The sequence below is a fragment of the Odocoileus virginianus genome, chromosome X (genome assembly GCF_023699985.2).
Source record: "Odocoileus virginianus isolate 20LAN1187 ecotype Illinois chromosome X, Ovbor_1.2, whole genome shotgun sequence".
NCBI classification, from domain to species: Eukaryota; Metazoa; Chordata; class Mammalia; order Artiodactyla; family Cervidae; genus Odocoileus; species Odocoileus virginianus.
In genome coordinates this window covers 3251256-3271527 of record NC_069708.1, presented here as the reverse complement: position 1 = coordinate 3271527, position 20272 = coordinate 3251256, and the positions used below count along the sequence as shown (strand labels likewise).

The 20272-nt window shown below is 40.2% G+C and overlaps 1 protein-coding gene across 1 annotated transcript in view; it reads right to left on the bottom strand.

Moving 5' to 3' along the window:
• Positions 1-248: 248 nt before the first annotated feature.
• The window catches only part of LOC139029613 (choline-phosphate cytidylyltransferase B-like), a 46052-nt gene continuing 26028 nt past the window's right edge, over positions 249-20272 (bottom strand). Inside the window, exons 4-6 of the mRNA XM_070461786.1 lie at positions 5841-5992; positions 1634-1712; positions 249-451 (exon numbers count right to left, since the gene is read on the bottom strand). Of these exons, the coding sequence (XP_070317887.1) occupies positions 249-451; positions 1634-1712; positions 5841-5992 (434 nt within the window). The remainder of the gene's footprint in view (positions 452-1633; positions 1713-5840; positions 5993-20272) is intronic.

Here is a 20272-nt window from a genome sequence, read left to right as displayed (position 1 = left end):
TGGCCGAGGGATGTCAGTTGCCACTAAGAGGAGGACTGAGCAAGGATGTGAGTGGAGGAAGAGGCAGGAGGGAGGGCGGAAGGAAGGGTTGGGGCCAGTTTTTGTAGACTTCCATGTGTTCTAAGCTGATAAGACACTACCCAGAGTGAGAGCCTTGGATCACAAAGGGAGGAGGAATGAGAGAAAATGTGCTCCAGGGAAGGGAGGGTAAAGAGGCTAGCCTGGGGCAGAAGACACAGCCCTCTTCCTCAGGACGCAGGAGAAGAGGCAAGGGCACACGGAGTACGGGTAAAGCAGGGCAGGAGGGGGACAACCAGGAGGTAGATGAGAACCCCGCTGAGGGCATAAGCCGCAGGTCTGCTCTGACGCCCCGGCAGCCATTTCCCGGCAGCCATTTCCCTGGAGTCTGAGCAGCACAGAGCGTGGAGGGTACTTGGCAAAGGAAGTAATTCTAGGGAGTCCACAGGGAAGGAAACTCCCCTCTTTCCAGCCCCCAATAAGTCCTTGGGACCAACCAGAGTCTCTGACCCGAAGAGAAATGCCTAGTGACAAATGGGACAGCTTCCAAAGCTCAGGCACCTTGTCTGCCTTGCAAGACATCAGTTAACTGCTTCAGGAGGAAAGAGGTTTACCTGATTCCACAAATAAATGTATCCATTTTTTTTGCCTCCGTATATGGTGCCATAGGATATTATCATGTGACAGGATGACATATGGCAGGACTGGACTAAGGAGACGGGAAGTCCAGATCATTAATTAGCCAGTTATCTGTCTTCTTCTGGAAGGAACTTTCTTGGGAGCATAGAGCAATTTCGTTGTTAATGAGGAAAATGATTGCCCTTCAAACAACAGGGTTGGGGGAGGGGATAAATTAGGAGATTGGAAAAAATAAATAAATAAAAATAAATTAGGAGATTGGGATTAATAGATACACAGTGTGTGTGTGCTCAGTTGCTCAGTCGTGTCTGACTCTTTGTGACCCAATCAACTGTAGCCCACCAGGCTCCTCTGTCCATGGAATTTTCCAGGCAAGAATACTGAAGTGGGTTGTTGCCATTTCCTTCTCTGGGGGATCTTCCCGACCCAGGGATCGAACTCATTTATGTCTCCTCTTTGGCAAGTGGCTTCTTTAACAGTTGCACCACCTGGGAAGCCCTAGCAGATACACGCTACTATATATAAAATAGATAAACAATAAGGTCCTACTGTATACCACAGGAACTATATTCAATATCTTGTAATAATCTATCATGGAAAAGAATATGAAAAAAATACATATATATGTATAGCTGAATCACTTTGCTGTACACCAGAAACTAACACAACACTGTAAATCAAGTACTCTTCCATAAAGAAAAAATAAGAGTCCTGTGATTTTATGTCCTCTAAAATTGAGCCTCAAACAGGAAGTCGAGTATTTTGGTGCTCAGGTTAATTTCTATGTAAACACCTAACTGGTGTCTGCGCCACAGCTGAACCTTAGCACATGTCAACAGAGGCTTGCAGAGGCTCCCTGGGAGACATCTGAAAGTCCATGCCTTGTAAGCATGTGCTGCAGACCCAGGGCTGGCGTCTCTTACTAAACCTGAGTGTCATGCCGCAGGGGACAGGTGAACACAGGAGGACCCCTCACCTGCTTCCTTTATATGCTTGTAAACATCATCAGAGCCAGCAGAAGAGTACGGAATGTCATCGTGGGCCACAAAGTCAATCTGTCAGAGAGAGAGAAGAGTGACATCACCACAGGGATGGGGGACATGTCCGTGATATGAAAATACATATTTTTAAAAACAAAACAGCTATGATAAAGCAGTTTATTTTTTATTTTTATTTTTTCCATTTATTTTTATTCGTTGGAAAAGCAGTTTAAATAAGCAATTTATAAGGTAGACTTGAATCCTGGACTGGAAGGTATTTCCAACTGTCTTTGTTTGCATGAGGGCTTCCCTGGTAGCTCAGCTGGTAAAGAATCCGCCTATAATGCAGGAGCCCCCAGTTCGATTCCTGGGTCAGGAAGATCCCCTGGAGAAAGGATAGGCTACCCACTCCAGTATTCTTGGACTTCCCTGGTGGCTCAGACAGTAAATCTGCCTGCAATAATGGGACCTAGATTGGTTTCTCTCCTTTGCTGGTCCCTCTTTCTTCTCTTACCTCTAACAGTAGGTTTTTTTGGCCTTCTATTCTTCTGCCTCTAAAATCTCTCCTTCAACTAAACAGACATTTCTCCAAAGAAGACATACAGATGGCTAACACATGAAAAGATGCTCAACATCACTCATTATCAGAGAAATGTAAATCAAACCACAATGAGGTACCATCTCACGCTGGTCAGAATGGTTGCTATCCAAAAGCCTACAAGCAAAAAATGCTGGAGAGGGTGTGGAGAAAAGGGAACCCTCTTACACTGTTGGTGGGAATGCAAACTAGTACAGCCACTATGGAGAACAGTGTGGAGATTCCTTAAAAAACTGGAAATAGAACTGCCATATGACCCAGCAATCCCGCTGCTGGGCATACACACTGAGGAAACCAGATCTGAAAGAGACACGTGCACCCCAATGTTCATCGCAGCACTGTTTATAATAGCCAGGACATGGAAACAACCTAGATGTCCATCAGCAGACGAATGGATAAGAAAGCTGTGGTATATATACCCAATGGAATATTACTCAGCCATTAAAAAGAATACATTTGAATCAGTTCTAATGAGGTGGATGAAACTGGAGTCTATTATACAGAGTGAAGTAAGTCAGAAAGAGAAACACCAATACAGTATACTAATGCATATATATGGAATTTAGAAAGATGGTAATGATAACCCTATAGGCGAGACAGCAAAAGAGACACAGATGTACAGAACAGTCTTTTGGACTTTGTGGGAGAGGGCAAGGGTGGGATGATTTGGGAGAATGGCACTGAAGCATGTATATTATCATATATGAAATGAATTGCCAGTCCAGGTTCGATGCATGAGACAGGGTGCTCAGGGCTGGTGCACTGAGATGACCCTGAGGGATGGGATGGGGAGGGAGGGTGAGAGGGGTTCAGGATGGGGAACACATGTACACCCAAGGCTGATTCATGTTAATGTATGGCAAAACCACTACAATATTGTAAAGTAATTAGCCTCCAATTAAAATAAATTTATATTAAAAATAAAATAAAATCTCTCCTTCAGAGATTTCATTCATCCTTCAGATTTTAATCACCTCTACTATGAAGACCCAAAATCCTCATTTCCTATCTCACTGATGGCAATAGGCCCTCCCTCACACATAAGTAATATTGTTTTAATTTTTTGGCTGTGCCACACAGCATGTGGGACCCTACTTCCCCAACCAGGGATCAAATCCATGCCCCTTGCAGTGTAAGTCAGAGTTCTAACCACTGGACCGCCAGGAAGTCCCCCACTTAAGTTATATTTTATATTGTAGAAATGAATTCACGTCTCTTCTCATTTGATTCATACAACCACCTTGTGAGGCAGGTAGGGCAAGTATTACTAATTCAGTTGGGTCATACAGCTGCTGAAATGATAAAACTTGCCCAATTTGCCCAAAATCATCCTTTTCTCTATTGCCACCCTTGCTGTCACTTTAAAAACCTGTCTGGAATCTCCACTCATCCTTAAAACTGGTGTCCCTTCCAATTGTGCCTCCCTTTTCTCAGTTACTTAGGCTCCAGACACCCTAGAATCAGCCTTTGTTCTCTACTCCCTTCACCGTCAATAGCAAAGAAGTCACAAGTTCCAGTGGGGTGTGTACGTGTGTGTGTACTCACATGAGTGCATACATGCATCTCTTCTTCTCCATTGCTTATGCCAAGTCCAGGGCCCCATAACCTGGATTATTAATACCAACTTGTACCTGACCTTCCTCACCGCAGGCTCTTTCCTCTCCAGCCATCCCTCTGTCACATGGTGGGGGAACCTCCTTCAACAGAGTTCTCTTTTTGTCATCCTTATACCTGCTGATCTTCACTAGTTCCTTGTTCCCTCCTACATCAAGTAAAAACTGCTTGCCTGAGGAATGTCCTGGCAGTCCAGTGGTTAACACCCCATGTTTCCAATGCAGGGGACACAGGTTCAATCCTGGGTTGGGGAACTAAGATCCCACATACCACGTGACACGGCCAAAAACCAACCAAACAAAAAAAACCTCCTTGCCTAAACTTCAAAGCCCTTTATTAAAAGGCTTCACTCCAGCTTGAGAGGTAAAGTAGCAGTTTAACTTGCCTGGGTATGGATTGCTGCTTCATCACTTACTAGCTGTGTAACTCATAACTTAGTGCGCTGTGTGCTCAGTTGTGTCAGACTATTTGCACCCCCATGGACTGTAGCCCGCCAGGCTCCTCTGTCCATGGGATTTCCCAGGCAAGAATACTGGAGTGGGTTGCCATTTCTTCCTCCAGAGGATCTTCCCAACCCAGGGATTGAACCTGCATATCCTGTGTCTCCTGAATTACCGACAGATTCTTTACCACTGAGCCATTGGGGAAGTGGTAAGGATTAAATCAGGATTTCTCTGCCTTGGTACTAGTGACATGCTGAGCTAGAGAATTCTTTGCTGGAGGGGGAGAGTCAATCTTGCACATTGTAGGAGGCTTAGCAGCACCCCTGGCTTTACCCCTTGGATGTCAGTAGCACCCCTTTAGTTGCTTCCATTGCTAACTATCCCTTGGGGGCAAAGTGGCCCCCACTTGAGAATCACTGGATTAAATGAAACAATTATGTAAAAGTGCTAAAAAGGGTAACTGGTACACAGCAAGTACTCAACAAATGTTACGGCCATTGATTCTATTCTTAGTACTCAAACTTAGTTGTCCTTCCCTCTCCGTGGATGACGACAACAACAACGTCTCAGGGTGGCCATGAGATTGAATGGGATTCCTGTAAGAGCAAAGCCCTTAGCCCTGGGCTGGGTTCATGGCAAGTTCTCGATAAACCGCAGCCATCACAGGCAGCCCCGTAACGCTTCACACAAGTTGAAGATACAATAGATGCTTAGTAAAAATGTGTTCGTGATTGCTGGAAGTAAATCATATTGTAGTTTTTCCTTTTTCTTTTTATTCTTGCTGGGAAATTGTCTCCTCGGCTATTACCCATGCACATTTATCAGCATTCTCTATTCTCTGCTGCACCGTGAATTTAAAAATAGAAAAGAAAACTCTTAGAACAGCTTAATCTTATTTTTTTGTACTGCTTATAAAAGGAAAGAATAGCTCCTAATGTAGGGCTTGTAGGGAGATACAAAGCACATAATTTCATGCAGATCAAAAGGATTTCTCATGTTTTCAACTAATAAAAATCTATCAGTAGGAGCCTCAGGGTCACAAAATCAGAGATAGAAAGTTTTTTCCTTAGAGCCTGACCCCTGCCCCTCTGGATAAGATGTGTGGTCATTTGTTCCATGCAAAATGATGCCTGTGAATCTATAAGCATCAATAACGATGGTGATAATGGTGATGATGTTTTTGGACCTCTTGCTTTGGGCCAGCCAGTGTGCTAAGGATTTCACAACATGATCTCATTAGATCCTCAAAACAGCAGTTTACAGTTTAGGTGTGTTCAATGTCTTGGTCAAGGTCCCACAGTTATGAAGGGACAGAAGCCACACGTGGACCCGAGTGGTCCAGCTCCAGAGCCCACAGTGAGGAAGGAGGCGGCTGTCAGTCCGCAGGCGTGAGCACAGGACAGGTGCTGCATCAAGTGACACCAGATGACAGCCCCTGGAGTTACCACTTTCCTAAGCTGGAAGACTCCTTGGATTTTTCTGGGTATAAGAGGCTGAAACAGACAACTCTCTAATCCTGTTACTTACAGAATGTGGAGGAATAAGTACCTTGTGTTTTTCCAGAAACTCTGGGGTGAGTGTCCACGGAGCATCTCTAATGACTTCATCCACATAGCGACAGTGTCTCAGAGCTTCGTATCTCTCCGCTTCATTCATCACGGTGAAACCCTTGAATTTGTGAGTGAGGTCGTCGCTGCAAACTGAAGCAGGTAAATGCATTAAATGCTGTTTGCTGGCCCAGGCCCTGCCCACAGTCAGCCCAGTACAGACTAACTCCTCAGCTAGACAAAGAACTCAGCCTCGCTAGGTGTGTGGCATAATCAAACTCTTCATTTTTGTTTCTTTTTGTTTTTTTAATGGGAACAAAGGATCAGTGAGGCAAACTAAAATTCACTGGCAATGGAGAATTTTATTTTAGTGCTAATTACAAATGCATTCTCCACTGTGGCTTTTATTAAAATTATTCTCCACACCCCCGAATGTGACTTTTACATCTTTTTACTTCCTTATCCTACCCTTCAGTGAAAATTACTATTCAGAAATAAAATGACCAAATGAACAGAGAAAAGACAGCAAGGAGACCAAGAGGCCTGAATTATTGAACGTTGGAGCAATGAGTTCTAGTTCCTTAACTATATCATTGTGCTTAGTAACCTAAGTGTGATTCACATACATGCACATATGCACACACACGTGTGCACACACACATGCTTCTGTTCCATGGATTGCAGTCCAGTCACTACACAATCAAGAGGAGAAAGTCACAAAATAGAAGATATGGTCAAGCCGAATTCATCCTTCCCATACCCCATCTTTACTAGATCTCAAGCTCCTGAATCCTCAAACAGGCATGATACTATCCTCTACCATCAGCTTTAGAAACGATTTTTTGAGGATTTACATATAAGAGCTTTGAAATAGGGACTTCCCTGGTGGCCCAGTGGTTAAGATTAAACCTTCCAATGCAGGGGGTGCAGGTTCGATCCCTGGTCAGGGAGTGAAGATCCCATGTCTTAGAGCCAAAATACCAAGACTTAAAATAGAAGCAATATTGTAACAAATTCAATAAAGACTTTTAAAAAATGGTCCACATAAAAAAAAGAAGTGCCTTGAAATAAAGTGAGCATTAAATACTCTTCATTATCATATCCAGAATATATTTTTGTTGGCAAAAGCAGCTTTTCTACATGTCAGGAAGAGATGGCATTGTGGCTACAGGTCCGGTTCATCAACATCCCCATCAGCATCTTACTGCAGCCAGTCAGACTAACCTGACCGCTCCTGAAGATGAGGTTGTTTTCTTTAAGGCCTAATGTACATGCAATAACCTTAAAAATTTTAAGTGTACAAGATATTTTAAAAAACAAAAATACAGTCATTTTCTTGGAACCAGGTCATGACCCACATCCAGGAACAAATCTGGCCACAGAGTAAGTACAGCCAACAGTTGCACTCAGCATCCTTGGAAACCCTCCTGCTGCAGCCCTCACACACTCTGCGTCCAAACCATCAGCAAAACTGCTGGCTCCCTCACAGCGCACCGAAGCCACATTCTCCTCACCATTTTCGCCGCTCCCTGCCCGGCCCATTCACCATTAAAGACCTATCAGATAACATCACCCTCAGTAGTCGAACCCTTCCCATCTCCCTCAGAGTCAAAACCAAGCTCCTCTGGCAGCCTACAGGCCCCTACCAGATCCACAGTCCCCTCCGGCCATTCCTTGCCTCTCTGACTGCATCTCCTATTGAGTCTCAGCCCCTGGCCTCCTTGGCTACTTCCTGAAGCCACCAGGAATACTCATACTCAGATCAGGGCTTTGCACTTCCTGTTCCCCAAACCTGGACCAACTGTGCCCCAAATTGCCATAGGGCTCACTCCCTCTCCTCCTTCAAGGCTCCCCCAGCCACTGCATTCTAACTTGGGATCTGCCCCCACCATTGGCAGGCCTCGCACCTTCCCACTTTACTTCTTGCTATGGCACTCATCATTATATGATTGCCTTATTCATTTATTGTTGGTGTTTCTCTACTAAAATATTAGCTTCTTGAAGACAGGGACTTTTGTCTGTTTCCTTTTCTGAAGGTCCATAGGAGACTCTTAACTATTTGTTGAATGAATTAACAGTGCCTGATATGTATAGATGCTCAATAAATGTTTACTAGGATTTAAAATAATAAATGTATGTTTACCTGCAGGTACGTTCCAACATTCATGCACATAAGAGACTAGTATGCCTCTCAATACATGTGTGTATGTCTATATATCTCCTATACATACTTCCTGTGATGATGAATAGACATATTCACAATACAACATAGAAAACATTGTAGTGTCTTACATTACCAACACCATCAACCACGTGGCTGGCTCAAAAACCTCTTAAGTATTAGAATCACCTAAGGAGCTTTTTAAAGATGCCCAAGCTCCACTCCTCAAGGTTTAGATTCAGTGGGTGCCATGGTCTGAATGTGTCTCCCCAAAACTCATATGTTGAAATCTTAACTCCCAAAGATGATGATATTAAGGAGGTAAGCCTTTGGGAGGTGCTCAGGTCATGAATGGCATTAGTACCTTATAAAGGAGGCCCCAGAGAGCTCCCTAGCCCTTTCACCATGTAAGAAGACACTGAGAATGATCCAGCTCTGAATCAGGAAGAGGGTCCTTGCCTGAAGACCACGTCAGTGCCTGGACTTTATACTTTTCAGCCTTCAGAATGATGAGAAATGAATTTCTGTTGTTTTGAGCTACCTGGTCTGTGGTATCTTGTTATAGCAGCTCAAATGAACTAAGACAGTGGATCTGGAGTGGGGCGTGAGCAGCACTATTTTTAACAAGCTTCAGAGATGATTCCAAGGCAGACAACATTTGAAAGCCCCTGAAGCATATTATGAACATCTGGAGTAAACAGTCCAGCCTATGTCTGAATCACCCATCTCACCCAGCTTGGGGAGGGGGGTGTGTAGTAGGGCCATAAATGACCATGTCATGTATTCATTCACCAAATGCATTGGGGTTTGACTTCACAGATAGGAATTATTTATGGACCAAGCTGTACAATTTAAAAATTGATCTATGGCTTTTGAAATGTTCTTAAAAGATTTTACTTTTTAAAAGACTAAAGGAATTTATTAAAGGACTGCCTCAAGAATTGTATTAAGCAAGAATGGATTTCAGATCCATCAATTTTCTATTTTAAACAACAGAAAACAAAGCCAAACCATCTATCCTCCCCTTCCTTTTGACCCTGCACCTGACCAATTCAGTGTCACTTTGAGACAACTGAGATAATGGCCTCCTGACAGAGCACAAAGGAAACAAACAACCTGTTTATGCCAACACGGGGTCCTATTTTCATATCCCAGGAATGACCTCAAGAAGCAGCTGAAAACGCTGACCAGTTATTGTCTAAACATTAATTACGCCCAAAGCGGCACTGTTGTTCTCGAGTCTTGGCAAATGCAGCCTGACAACCAGATGGAGAACTCTGAGCAGTGGCGTTCCGGGGGTGAATTCACTGAGCTGTCTGGGAGCTCCTACTGGAGCTAACCTATACCAGCAGCCCACTGTGCTCAAAATAAAATATTACTAATACCCTGCAGGAGAGAAAATATAACATAAGGAATGAATTTTCGAGCCCAACCAACTTCGAGCCTTAACCAACTTCGAGTTGGTTAGAATCCCAGCTCAGCTACTTATTACTGGGTAAGTTACTCAAACTCTCTAAACCTCAGACTTGCCCGGTAGTCCAGTGGCTAGGACTCCGCATTCCTGATGAAGGGGGCCGGGGGTCTGATCCCTGGTCAGAGAACTAGATCCCACATGCTGCAACTAACAATCCCACATGGAGCAACAAAGAGTTCACACGCCTCAACTAAAGATCCTGCATGCCGCAGCAAAGACCCAGTGCAGCCAAATAAGTAAAAAAATGCTTACAATAATAATAAATAAAAACTATAAAAATCAAACTCTCTAAACCTCAAGTTGTCTGTCTTTAACACATGGCAAAGTTTGGAGAATCAAATTTGATCATCTGTGTGAACAGAGAGGCATGCTCAGTAATGTTTGCCATTTTTTCACAGTAGCAGTGATCCAGGACCATTTGTGGAGACATCTATTCGTTTGTGTTTTCGGCTCTGCCTTTTCCCTGCCCCCACTCCATGTACATGCCCAGCTTCTCGGTACAAACTCCCCCACAGAAACTGTGAGGTTCAAGCTGCTGGTGGACAGCCTGTCTTTCTGGCTGCTGTTTTCCCAAAGCCAGAGCTCTTTGGGAGGAATTCTGTAAGAAGACACATAGAGGATTCCTCCAAAAGAGGAAGAAGTCCAAGGTCAGAGGGTCCCACCAGCAGCAGAGTCCTGGGAGCGATAAGGACACTGGGGTTCACCTGGGCACAGACGGCCAGGGCCTCACCTTCCACAGGCACAGTGGATTTGCTCCTTCCAAGCAATTTTGTGGGTTCAGATGATGAGAGCAATGCAAAATGGTCTGGGCTGGAGACTGGAAGCTCCTCTCCTGTTTCTGTCAACATCTTGCAATCTTGTTTGACTTTAGGGCAATGAAGAGATCCCAACAAGGACCAAGACTGAATCTCCCACCAGTCAGGCAAAATGGAGTCTTAGAGGAATATTTAATTTCAATCAAGATACAATAGAGCATAAGCCTACATTTATAGAGTAATAGTTATGTCTAGTGGGCATAGTATTTCTATTATTGTTAGCTTTTTATCCCTCTCCTGGGAGGCAGAAGTCAGTATGTGGTGACTCACATCCTTACAAAAATTTTTCCAGGAGGAAAGTTCTCTGATATAAATTTTAATTTCAAAAAAATAATTTTAATTTCTTATCTTGGTTTTAAAATGGTGTGAGATTTTAAATTAAAATGGAAGGGGAAAAGGTTTTATAACTGGATAGTTTCAATTCACTAAAATAATGCCCACAGGGAAAACGTGCATAAAAAAATTTCAAATTATAACTGACTCTGTACTTAACAGTTAAAAACACAGGTATTATAGTGCAAAAATCATGGCAGTCTGTGGTGTCTGTTACTGCTAAGGTTGAGAAGTACAAAGTAGTACCACCAATTATCACAGTTTCTATCTAGTCTTTGAATCAATAGTTAATATTTCTTCCAAATACTAAGTATTTCACCAGTTCGTGTCTGTGCACTTGCCCCAATCAGAGTGGTTTCATGAGCAAAGCCCATGCTCTACCCAAGGGAATTCCTACAACAAACCTGCCTGCATATGTAAGGGGGTCCACAATATAGTAGGTTCTTTCAACTCACTGTCACCATTTTCTTTGGTAACTACATACATAATGTTAAGAGTTTGCCTTTTAACCAACCATTTTATTTTATTTTTAAATATTTTTATTTTTGGCTGCACCAGGTCTTAGTTGCAGCATGTGGGATCTAGTTCCAGGGACTGAACCCAGGCCCCCTGCATTGAGAGTGCAAGTCTTAGCCATTGGACCACCAGGGAAGTCCCCAGAATATCTATTTTAAGGGACTCCCTAACTTTCCTCCCTATAGAATTTTCTGCCATTAAGTTGTTTTGTCAAACTCAAGATAGATAGTTTAAGATAATCTTCAAACTAGGGTACACATACCCCTAGAGATACACAAAGGCTTTTCAAGAGGGATCCAAACACTGGTAGTTTGAAAGGAATTGATTTCCAGATCCACAACTTCTAAGAGTAGCCTTTCCTAAAATTAACGGGCCGGAGAAAGCCCTGTGTCCAGAACCAACCTTACTCTACTCTACAAAAGAAAGCCATCGTCTAAACCTATCACACTGCATGGCAGGGAATTAAATCCTGAAGCCAAATCAAACAGAAAGCTTATTTAGTGACTACTCAAAGCACCATGAACCTATAAAAGCTTCCTGTCTTTTTCTTGCACGTGTTTCTGTTATAGGTGAAACTGAATGTTAGAAACTAAATATGGTAGACTGGGGAATAATGTGAATTTTTAACCTAACAACTTTGTCTCTTCCTTCTCCCAACTATTATCAAAGGATGCAAAGATCTTAAGGGATAAGGCCCATGAATTCAAAGCAAAGGAGCACTGATAAGAATACTGAATGCTGAAGATTGCTTTTTCATGTAGTTAAGGGTAAGCATTTTTTCCAGCTATTCTCAATGCTTATATTGAATCCTAGAAGTGCCTTTTCTCTTGTAGTTAACGAGTAAGCATTTTTTCTGCTACTCACTTCAGAATCACTTCAATAAGTCAAAGCTGTATAGGCTGGTACTGCTGCTGCTTAGAAATACAACTGGAATATTTTCCTGGAATTATCAAATGCTTCAAAGTACACTGGAATGAACATGTGGATAAAATATTCACATGCTTTCCTCCAAGATTTCAAACATACTATTTTTAAAGGAAGACAAATATCTATTATACTAACTCACATCATATTTACTCCATTTACAATGAATCTTTCTCCCATTTCATATTCTAAAGTATTTTATTTCCTAGCTTCTCATAACAAAAAATAAAATATCTATGCCAAATTACTTTTTGGTAGTATATGCCCTTCTCTATCTTCAAGTCCATAGGAAAAGTATAACCAAGATATCTAAAAAAGGTAAGTTATTTCTGATTTTTATAGATTTTACTTAATTACTCCCAAAAGCCAAACACCAGAGCTTGATACACCCATATACCAATATTTAGAGAAGGAAAGTGAAAGTGAAATGAAAAGTGAAATGAAAGTGAAAGTTGCTCAGTCATGTTTGACTCTTTGTGACCCCATGGACTATACAGTCCATGAAATTCTCCAGGTCAGCATACTGCAGTGGGTAGCCTGTCCCTTCTCCAGGGGATCTTCCCAACCCAGGGAAGGAATAACATGCCTTAAAAAAAAGCATACTCTTCTTATAAAATTCTGCATATAAATTATATTGTACTACTATAAATTAAGGATATTATATTATTTTTGTAACTTTGTATCTTCTTTGTAACTTGTTATATTAGACTTACATTATTTTAATCTTGACTGATTCTTTTTTATACAATAGATTCTATAACATTTCTCAGTGGTTTTCCTAAGGCTTCTTAAAATATATTACTATATTTGAACTGAAAAGACTTTTTCTGCATTTCTAGGATTTTAGTAGGTATAACAATGAGAATTGGTTTTGCCAATTAGGTTAGATGATGTTTTCTGCAAATTTGCTAAAACTGCAGCCCCAAGGTGTGTTTTTTAAGTTTTAAGCAAGTGATAAATACATTTTATAAAAATATATTGTATTGACACTGGTGTAATGAAATTACCAATATTTCTATTTCCCCAACCCTGCCTGAGTATTTCTGGTTGAATAGGCTGCTTTCAAGTAAAAGAGTAAGCGTTATAATTAAGAGTCATTGATTAGTCTTGATATAGCCTTTGTGTTATACTTCCTAGAAAGGGACAAAGCAAATTATTCTAATAACTGGAAACAAATCTTTTTGTAGGTCACATCATTTATAATCCACTGCCTAACAACAAATTTTAAAGATTTTAACAAATTATCACTTGACAGGCGGTTAAGATTATTTTGATGACAGTAGTAAATTATTTTTGTGATATCTGGCAAATAAGCATTCAAAGATTGAGTGGCATTACTATATTAAACTTCCATTTCCATAAATATTTCTATGAAGAAAATACTGTAGCACTTACATCTGTAACAAAAAAGAGGAATAAAATCAATGTTAAACCCTGTCTCATTCAAGCAGTAATATATTCATCCACAAAAATATTCATCTACAATATCATGTCAGTTGTTCAATCCCTGGTCAGGAAATTACAATTCCACATGACACATGGCCAAAAAAACAAAAACAAAACATCTTACCTATAGAGGAGCAAAGGTAAAAATTACATTGGACATCTCCACCAAAATGATGCAAGCAAGAAGTGAGTGAAGTGGGGAAAAGCAGCAAATAACATAAAGGAGAACTCCCATAAGGCTATCAGCTGATTCCTCAGCAGAAACTCTGCAGGCCAGAAGGGAGTGGGCCAATATACTGAAAGTGATGAAAGGGAAGAAGAATCTATCATCAAGAATACTCTATGTGACAAGGCTCTCATTCAGATTTGACATAGAAACAAAAAGCTTTACAGATGGACTTTCCTGGTGGTCCAGGGGTTAAGAATCTGTCTGCCAGTGCAGAAGACATGGGTTTGATCACTGATCCAGGAAGCTTCCACATGCTGCAGGGCAACTAAACCCATGTGCCACAACTACTAAAGCCTGCACTCCCTAGTCCATGCTCTGAAACCAGAGAAGCCCCTGCAAGAAGAAGCTCATGCACCACAACCAGAGAGTAGCCCCACTCTCTACAACTAGAGAAAGCCCTCATGAAGCAACAAAGATCCAGTGTAGCCAAAAATAAGTCAAAAAGCTTTACAGACAAGCAAAAGCTAAGAGAATTCAGCACCATCAGACCAGCTTTGCAAAAAAATAAAAAAAAAAAAAAAGGAAAAGCTCAAGGATAGGCTTCCCAGGTGGCTCAGGGGTAAAGAATGCACCTGCCAGTGCAGGAGACATGGGTTCGAGCCCTGATCTGGGAAGATCCCACATGCCGTGAAACAACTAAGCCCATGTGTCACAACTACTAAGCCTGAGCTCTAGAGCCCAGGAGCCACAACTCCTGAGCCCACATGCAGCAACTACTGGCTCTACAGTCGTATGCCCTACAGTTCATGCTCCCCAACAAGAGAAGCCACCACAATGAGAAGCCCATGCAATACAACTAGAGAGTAGCCCCCACTTGCTGCAACTAGAGAAAAGCCCACACAGCAATGAAGACCCAGCACAGCCAAAAGTGAATTAAAAAAACAAACATGAAAGGAACTTCTCTAAGCAGAAAAGACAAGGTCACAACTAGAAACAAGAAAATTACAAATGGAAAAGCTCGCCAGTAAAGGTAAATATACATTAAAGAAAGCAAATCACACTCACACAAATATGCTATCAAAACCAGCAATTGTGGGATTTCCCTGGTTGTCCAGTGGTTAGGAATCCTCCTGCCAGTAAAGGGGACATGGGTTTGACCCCTGGACCAAGAAGATTCCACTTTACCATGGGGCAAGTAAACCCATGGGCCATAGTTACTGAGCACATGACCTAGAGCCCATGCTCTGCAACAAGAGAAGCCACGGCAATGAGAAGCCTGTACACAACTAGAGAGTTGCCACCACTTGCTGCAACTAGAGAAAGTCCATGCACAGCAATGAAGACCCAGCATAGCCATAAATAAATATATTTTTTAAAAAAATGCAGCAAATGTGAGAAGTGAAAAGTGAAAATGTTAGTCGCTCAGTGATGTCCGACTCTTTGTGATCCCATGGACTACAGCCCACCAGGCTCCTCTGTCTGTGGAATTCTCCAGGCAAGAATACTGGAGTGGGTAGTCATTCCCTTCTCCAGGAACTGAACTCAGGTCTCCTTCATTGCAGGCAGATTCTTTAGTCTGAGCCACCAGGGAAGCCCCAATTGTGAGACTAGGAGAGCACAAATGCAGGATATTGGAAATGCACTTGAAATTAAAAGACCAGCAACTTAAAATAATTTGCTTATACATAGGCTGCTATATCAAAACCTCATGGCAACTGCAAGCTGAAAATCAACAATAGATACACACACAAAGAAGAAAAAGGAATCCAAACACAGCACTAAAGTTAGTCATCAAATCACAAGGGAAGGGAACAAAAGAGGAAGGGAAGAAAAAAGACCTACAAAAACAAATCCAAGGTAATTAACAAAATGGCAGTAAGAACATGCACGTGGGTGCATGCTAAGTTGCTTCAGTTGTGTCCAACTCTTTGTGACCCTATGGACTGTAGCCCACCAGGCTCCTCTGTCCATGGGGATTCTCCAGGCAAGAGTACTGGAGAGGGTTGCCATGCCCTCCTCCAGGGGATCTTCACAACCCAAGGATAGAACCTACATCTCTTAGGTCTCCTGCATTGGCAGGCAGGTTTGTTACCACTAGTGCCACTTGGGATTCCCTCGTAGCTCATTAGGTAAAGTATCTGTTTGCAATGCAGGAGACCCAGGTTTGATTCCTGGGTCATGAAGATCCCCTGGAGAAGGAAATGGCAACCCACTCCAGTATTATTTCCTGGAGAATCCCATGGACCAAGGAGCCTGGCAGGCTACAGGCCACGGGGTCGCAAGAGTCAGACACAGCTTAGGGACTAAACCACCACCACCACTTGGGAAGGCCAGTATCTTAAATGTAAATGGATTAAATGCTTCAACCAAAAGAAAGACTGGCTGAATGGATAAAAAACCAAGACTTATATATGTGTCTACAACAGATCCACTTCAGATCAAGGGACATATACTGACTGAAAGTGAGGGGATGAGAAAAAGGTAATCCATGAAAATGGAAATAAAAATAAAGCTGGAGTAACAATACTCATATCAAACAAAATAAAGACTGTTACAAGACAAAGAAAGACACTAGATATTCATCAAAGGATTGATACAAAAAGATGATATAAAAATTGTAAATATATAGGCACTCAACATAGGAGTACTTCAATATATAAGGCAAATACTAACAATTATACAGAGAAAAATTGACAGTAACACCATAATTGTGGGAGATTTTAAAACCTCACTTTGATCAATGGACAGATCATCCAGAACAGATGATGTTAGAACAGATAAGAGTTAATTGATATTTATAGAGCATTCCACTGAAAAGCAGCAGAATATACATCCTTCTCAAGTGCATGTGGAACATTCTCCAGGACTGATCACATGCTGGGATCACAAAGTGAGCCTCAGTAAAATTAGGAAAATAGAAATGATATCAAGCAACTTTTCCAATGACAACACTATGAAATTAGAAATCAACTACAATAAAACAATTAAAAAACACAAATGTGTAGCCTAACAATGTGCTACTAAACAATCAATAGATCACTGAAGAAATAAAGAGGAAATCAAAAAAATACTTAGAGCCAAATGAAAAAAAAATACAATGATCCAAAACCTATTTGATGCAGTAAAAGCAGTTCTAGGAGGGAAGTTTATCACAATACAATCCTACTTCAGGAAACAAGAAAAGCACAAAAAAATAATCTAACCTTACACCTAAAGCAACTAGAGAAAGAAGAAAAAACAAAACTCAGAGTTAGCAGAAGGAAAAAAAAATCATAAAGATCTGAGCAGAAATAAATGAAATAGAAAAGAAGAAAACAATAGAAAAGATCAATGAAACTAAAAGCTGGTTACTTGAAAAGATAAGCTTTAAAAATCTTTAGCCAGACTCAACAGGAAAAAAAGGAAGAGGGCTCAAATCAATAAATTAGAAATGAAAAAGGAGAAGTTTCAATGGACACCACAGAATGCAAAGGATCAGAAGAGGCTACTAAAATCAACTATATGCCAATAAAATAGACAACTTCAAAGAAAAGAACACTTTCTTAAAAAGGTACAATCTTCAAAGACTGAACCAGGCAGAAACAGAAAATATGAACAGACTGATCACAAGTACTGAAGTTGAAACTGTGATTTAGAAACTTCCAACAAACAAAAGTCCAGGACCTCATAGCTTCATAGGTAAGTTCTATCATTTAAGAGAAGAGTTAACATCTATCTTTCTCAAACTCTTCCAAAAAAACTGCAAAGGAAGGAATACTCCCAAACCCATTCTATGAGGCAACCATCACCCTGATACCAAAACCAGACAAAGAAACAAAAAAAAAAAAAAAATAAACTACAGGCCAATATCACCAATGAATATAGATGCAAAAATCTTCAAAATACTAGCAATCCAAATTCAACAATACATTAATCCAAGTGGGATTTGAACCAAAGATACAAGGATTTTTCAGCATCTGCAACCAATCTATGTGAAATACCACATCAACAAATTGATGAATAAAAACCATATGATCATCTCAAAAGATGTAGAATAAGCTTTTGACAAAATTCGACAGTCATTTCTGATAGAAAAAAAAAAAACCTCAAGAAAGTGAGCATAGAGGGAATATACATCAACATAATAAAGGCCATATATGACAAACCCACAACTAACATCATACTCAATGGTAAAAAGTTGAAAGTACTTCCTCTAAGATCAAGAACAAGATAAGGACATTCACTCTCACCACTTTCAGTCAACATAGTTTTGGAAGTCCTAGTTATGGCAATCTGAGAGGAAAAATAAATAAAAGGAATTCAAATTGGAAACGTAGGTGCAAAACTGTCACTGTTTGCAGATGACATGATGCTCTACATAGAAAATCCTGAAGATGTTACCTGAAAACTGCTAGAGTTCCTAAATGAATTCAGTAAAGTTGCACGATATACAATAAATACACAGAAATCCCTTGCATTTCTATACACTGACAATAAAAGATCAGAGAGATTAAAGAAATAATCCCATTTACCATCACAACAAAAAGAATAAAATATGTAGGAATAAACCTACTTAAGGAGACAAAAGACCAGTATTCTGAAAACTGTAAGATGCTGATGAAAGCAATTGAAGATTACACAAAAAGATGGAAAGATACACCATATTCTTGAATTGGAAGAATCAATATTGTCAAAATAGCTATACTACCCAAGGCAATCTACAGATTCAATGCAATCTATATCAAATTACCAACGGCATTTTTTTATAGAATTAGAACAACAAAATCTTAAAACTTGTATAGAGACACAAAAGACCCCAAACAGCCAAAGCAATCTTGAAAAAGAAAAACAAAGCTGGAGGAATCAGGCTCCCTGACTTTGGACTGTACCTCAAAGCTACAGTAATCAAAACAGTATGGTACTGGAACAAAACAGGAATATATATATAAATGGAACAGGATAGAAAGTCCAGAAATAAATCCACACACCTATCGTCAATTAGTCTATCACAAAAGAGGCAAGACTATACAGTGGAAGAAGGACAGTCTCTTCAATAAATGGTGCCAGGAAAACTGGACAGCTATATGTAAAAGAATGAAGTTAGAACACTCCCTAAAACCATGCACAAAAATCAATTCAGAATGGATTAAAGACCTAAATGTAAGGCTTGATACTATAAAACTCTTAGAGGAAAACATAGGCAGAACACTCTCTGATATAAGTCGCAGCAAGATCTTTTTTGATATATCTCCTAGAGTAATGGAAATAAAAAAAAAATGAACAAATGGGAACTAATCAGACTCAAAAGCTTTGGCATAGCAAAGGAAACCATAACAAAAAGACAATCTGTGGAATGGGATAAAATATTTGCAAATGATGTGACCAACGAGGGATTAGACACCAAAATTTACAAATAGCTCATGCAACTGAATAGCAAGAAAACAAACAACCCAATCAAAAAATGGGCAGATCTAAATAGACATTTCTCCAAAGAAGACATAGAGATGGCCAAGAAACACATGAAAAGATGTTCAACACTGCTAATTATTAGAGAAATGCAAATCAAAACTGCAATGAGCTATCACAAAACAGACTCACAGGCTTAGAGAATAAACTTACGGTTACCAGGTGGGAAGAAAAGTGGGGAGGGATACACTGGAAATTTCAGATTGACACATACACACTGCTATATTTAAAAATAGATAACAAATAAGGACCTACTGTATACATCAGGGGGCTCTGCTCAATATTCTGTAATAAATGGGAAAAGAATTTGAAGAATAGATACATGTATAACAATCACTTTTCTGTACACCTGAAACTAACACAACATTGTTAATCAACTGTATTACAATATAAAATAAAAAAGTTTTAAGCTGTGAATGAAGTGAAATATTTATAGTGTTGAGAGAAAACCCCCACCAATCTACAATTCTGTAGCATACCAAATCATCTTTTAAGAGAGAAGTAGCTAAAAAGACTTTTTCAGACAAAAATTGAGGGAACTTTTTCCAAAAGACCTACCTTGCAAGAAATGTTTTTACAGTTCTTCAGAAAGAAGGAAAATTATATAAGTCAGCAGTTCAGATCTACATTTTAAAAAGGAAGAGCATTAAAGAATAAGTGAAGGTAAAACAAAAATTTTTATTTTTGTTTTTCTTATTCTTAGGTCTAAGATGGCTAGCTACTGAGAAGTTGCTGTGTAGCACAGGGAACCCAGCCTGGCACTCTATGATGGCCTGGAGGGATGGGGTGCAGGGAGGGGAGAAAGACTAGAGAGGGAGAAGATGTGTGTTTTAATATAATTATGGCTGATTTGTGCTGCTGTATGGCAGAAAACAGCACAACATTATAAAATTTTTTTTAATAGTTAAATTTTAAAAAATAGGGGAAAAACTACAAGGATATATTGTACAGCATAGGGAATATAGCCAATATTTTATAATAACTATAAATGGTATGTAATCTTTAAAAATTGTGACTATTTTGTACACCTGGAACTGATATAATATTGTACAACAACTATACTTCAATTTAAAAAATGGAACCACCAAAAAACCTTTTATTTTCTTATTAATCTAGCAAATAACAGTACATTCAAAATAATGACATAAAC